The 3,221-nt window shown below is 32.4% G+C and overlaps 1 protein-coding gene across 1 annotated transcript; it reads left to right on the top strand.

Moving 5' to 3' along the window:
• Positions 1 to 840: 840 nt before the first annotated feature.
• On the top strand, positions 841 to 2,859 carry LOC149373975 (uncharacterized). Its single transcript, XM_089595506.1, has 3 exons — positions 841 to 1,041; positions 1,770 to 1,823; positions 2,641 to 2,859. Exons 1-3 carry the CDS (start codon positions 841 to 843, stop codon positions 2,857 to 2,859), a joined length of 474 nt encoding a protein of 157 aa, XP_089451632.1.
• Positions 2,860 to 3,221: the final 362 nt, after the last annotated feature.

Raw genomic sequence — 3,221 nt, 5'->3', positions numbered from 1 at the left:
TTTTCCAGATCTTTATTTTTCTTTATAATATAAAACCTTATCATTATATAATCCTGTAACTTTCAAGTTAATGTCTTAAAATAGTAAGTCTTTCTGTACATCTTAAAAACAAGCAAAATTTACTGTTACAAAAAAATTAAATGAAAAACAAGATTAAAAAATGTCAGACTTCCTTAACACTTATGAAATTAATGCAAAATTTAGGAAAAAATTGTTGTTGAAATAATCTTCAGACATAAAAAAAGGAAAATTGTAGGAAAATATAATATAGCAATAATAGATCCTGAGGTTCATTAACAATTTCTGAAAGTTATTATTAAAAAAAAAAATGTTGGGTAAAAAATATTAATCAATGATAAAAAAAATTCGTAAAAATAGTTAGTCTGCAACATTTAAAGGTACTACAATTGTCCTACAGGTTCAATCGATCATATCACTAAAATTGATGTAAGTTTTGATCAAATCAGCACAATTATAATTCCTTTTCGATAACGGCAATTTTTTGCGTCGTTATTAATTTCAGAAATCATTTATGGCGATGATATACGAAAAAAAGCGTGCTCTCTTCTACACATTAATAAAGTTTTTAAATCTAAAGACAAATCAAACTTATTGTTTGATTAACTTATCCCAAAAAATATCATATATACATGGAATAGTGTTGACTAGTTCTTCTTTGTTTGTGGGCTCTATACCGATGCACGTATCTTGCTAAATACGGCAGTGATGTCACGCACGCGACACTTAGTAACACTAGAATCTACTTTGGTTTTCGTCAGTGACTCTTCAGACTTTTTCAAACAAGCATTTGCGCTGTTATATTCTAGTAGTTTTATAAAAATGAGTGATTGGGAAGATCCGATTACTGGTGCAACTAGACCGGCATCAGAAAATACTATGTATTCATGTCATCTGGATATGATAACTATACGCAATTCCTATTTGAAGAGCATGGGTCATCAGATCACGTCTCCTAGCAACATATCAAGAAAACTGGATGTTGAACTCAGCGTGGATTTGTCATCAAAGTACAATGCTAAAGTAAGGCCATGAGCTAGATACTCAAATATAAATTTATTAATCAAAATGTATATTAATAAGTAAAAACTTAAAAGTTGGCTTTGTTTCACAATGTTTTACAGACAGCAGTTTCGGCAGTTACGCCATTGTCAGATGCTCGACACACACGATGTGTATGTCGAGCATCTGACAATGGCGTAACTGCCGAAACAGCTGTCTGCGAATAATAAAACATTGTGAAACAAAGCCAACTTTTAAGTTTTTACTTATTAATATACATTTTGATTCGAAATGTTTCACCAACCCCCAAGCGAGAAATCAATTAATAATAAATTTATTGTACCCTCCTCCAAAAGACGACATTTCGTCTCTGTTTTCAGGAACGAAAGCGCAACATTCTTTTCCGGTGAAACTTGCGTTCTATGCTCATACGAAAGTGTTTTGTTACTATTGCATATTCATTACCTGTGCCCACGGCTCGGGATAAAATTTATACGCAGATTTAGCCAAAATACTTTCATAAAAGGCATATGATGCAAATTTTACTTGAAAGGTTGCTACGCTCTCTATCTTAAAAATTTTGTTGAAGGGAGGTAAAAAATTTAGTACGCTACACGGAATAAAAGTGCGGTATCAAATTTGGGGTGTTCGAACGACCCGATGGAACTATACCGTACTATTGTCCCTTGGGGCGTATAACTTTTATTTTTTTTATTCCTTGAATACTTAATAAAGTGGTATATTTGTAGGCCGTGAAAAAAATTGATTGCACGGAATTTATCATGGATTCAGTTAACGTTGTCGTAAGTATGAAGTTCTTTGTATCTTTTTCTCGTTTTTTTTTTTTTTTAAATTTTCAATTATATAAAATCCTGCAATGATGATCGAAAACTTTTCGATATGGCAATATTTCTCTTAATTGAGTAAGTATTTCCGTAAATAAGAGAGTATAAAAAATTGGCCACCAACGATCAGGCTTATGAGCAGCTTGCCTCGCACGATTTTAAGGTATAGTAATATTTACTAAGGTGGCTTTCTCGAACACAATTGCCTATCTTCCCCTTATCCTCCTCCCAGTAACCGAAGGCCACCCATCATCCCTTCCCTCGTCCCTTTTTAAAGTGTTGAGTGCCTATCTTAAGTAGAGGACCATTGTGTAGTAATATGCAAAAAATACATATGTGCGTGTGAATCTGCGTTTTTCTTTCCACTGCTTTTTTCATCTATGCGGTCCCGCAAATGGCGTCTTTAGCTACACTCCGATACTCTAGGCAAGGTGATCACAAGCCTACCCTTTGACTGCCAATTTTTTGATTCCTTCTAATTGACCAACTGATGAAACGTTACACATCACAACATTGGAAATTTGCAATAAATATTCTGCTAAGATTGTAAAAGACTGGAGCCGTAATATTTACAATTTGAAGAACATACACTCATAGTACATTACGCAGTTTGCGAGTGAGTTGAAAATGCTTCAGGCTTCATATAAATAAATAGTAAATATGAAATCTAGGGCACTTTTTAATCTCCAAACGTAGTGCGTATACTATTTTACGTTTCCTGATGCTTGGAAGTAAAAACTTCCAAGTGTTAATAAAAAAATATGTTGAATTTTAGGTCACTGATGAATCCATTTCAGTAACGGGCATTAGAAAAAATGAACAAGACGACGACTCTGTAAATGCTTTCCCACATCTCATTATAAAATATAATATCCCAGATGAGTGCGATGTGGATAGCATTGAGGCAAGACTTTGCTCTGACGAAGTTCTATGTATCCGGATTCCTGTAAAAATTGAGTCAGTTGTCGATGTACCAGATTGTAACAAAAATTAAAAATATCGAATGATTCATTGTTACAGGCAATAAAAGAAAATGTAGCAAGAAAAAAAATAAATAATGACGTTTCATTATATAATCTATATTATTTACAAATAATTAGCTAAAACGATTTTATTTATCTTATAGTTTTAATCATATCAACTTAAAGTTAAAAACACAATCCAATCTTTTTATAATATAAAATAATTGATCCACTTTTTACAGTCGTCCATTTACTGTCCAATAATGTTAAGATCAATTTTGTTGTCCAACACTCATTTCAGATACTTATAACTTGAGAGTCTACTGTAAAAATACCTGTTATGTAGTAAGCTTTGTAGAAAAAATTTTGTTTTAAGCTCTTATATCAGTAAGTA

The sequence above is a fragment of the Copidosoma floridanum genome, unplaced genomic scaffold (genome assembly GCF_036245765.1).
Source record: "Copidosoma floridanum isolate Cflo_tuat_1 unplaced genomic scaffold, Cflo_Japanese_pri ptg000025l, whole genome shotgun sequence".
Classification (NCBI taxonomy): Eukaryota; Metazoa; Arthropoda; class Insecta; order Hymenoptera; family Encyrtidae; genus Copidosoma; species Copidosoma floridanum.
The sequence above is the reverse complement of the archived record's forward strand: the minus strand, read 5'-3'. Positions and strand labels throughout refer to the sequence as shown.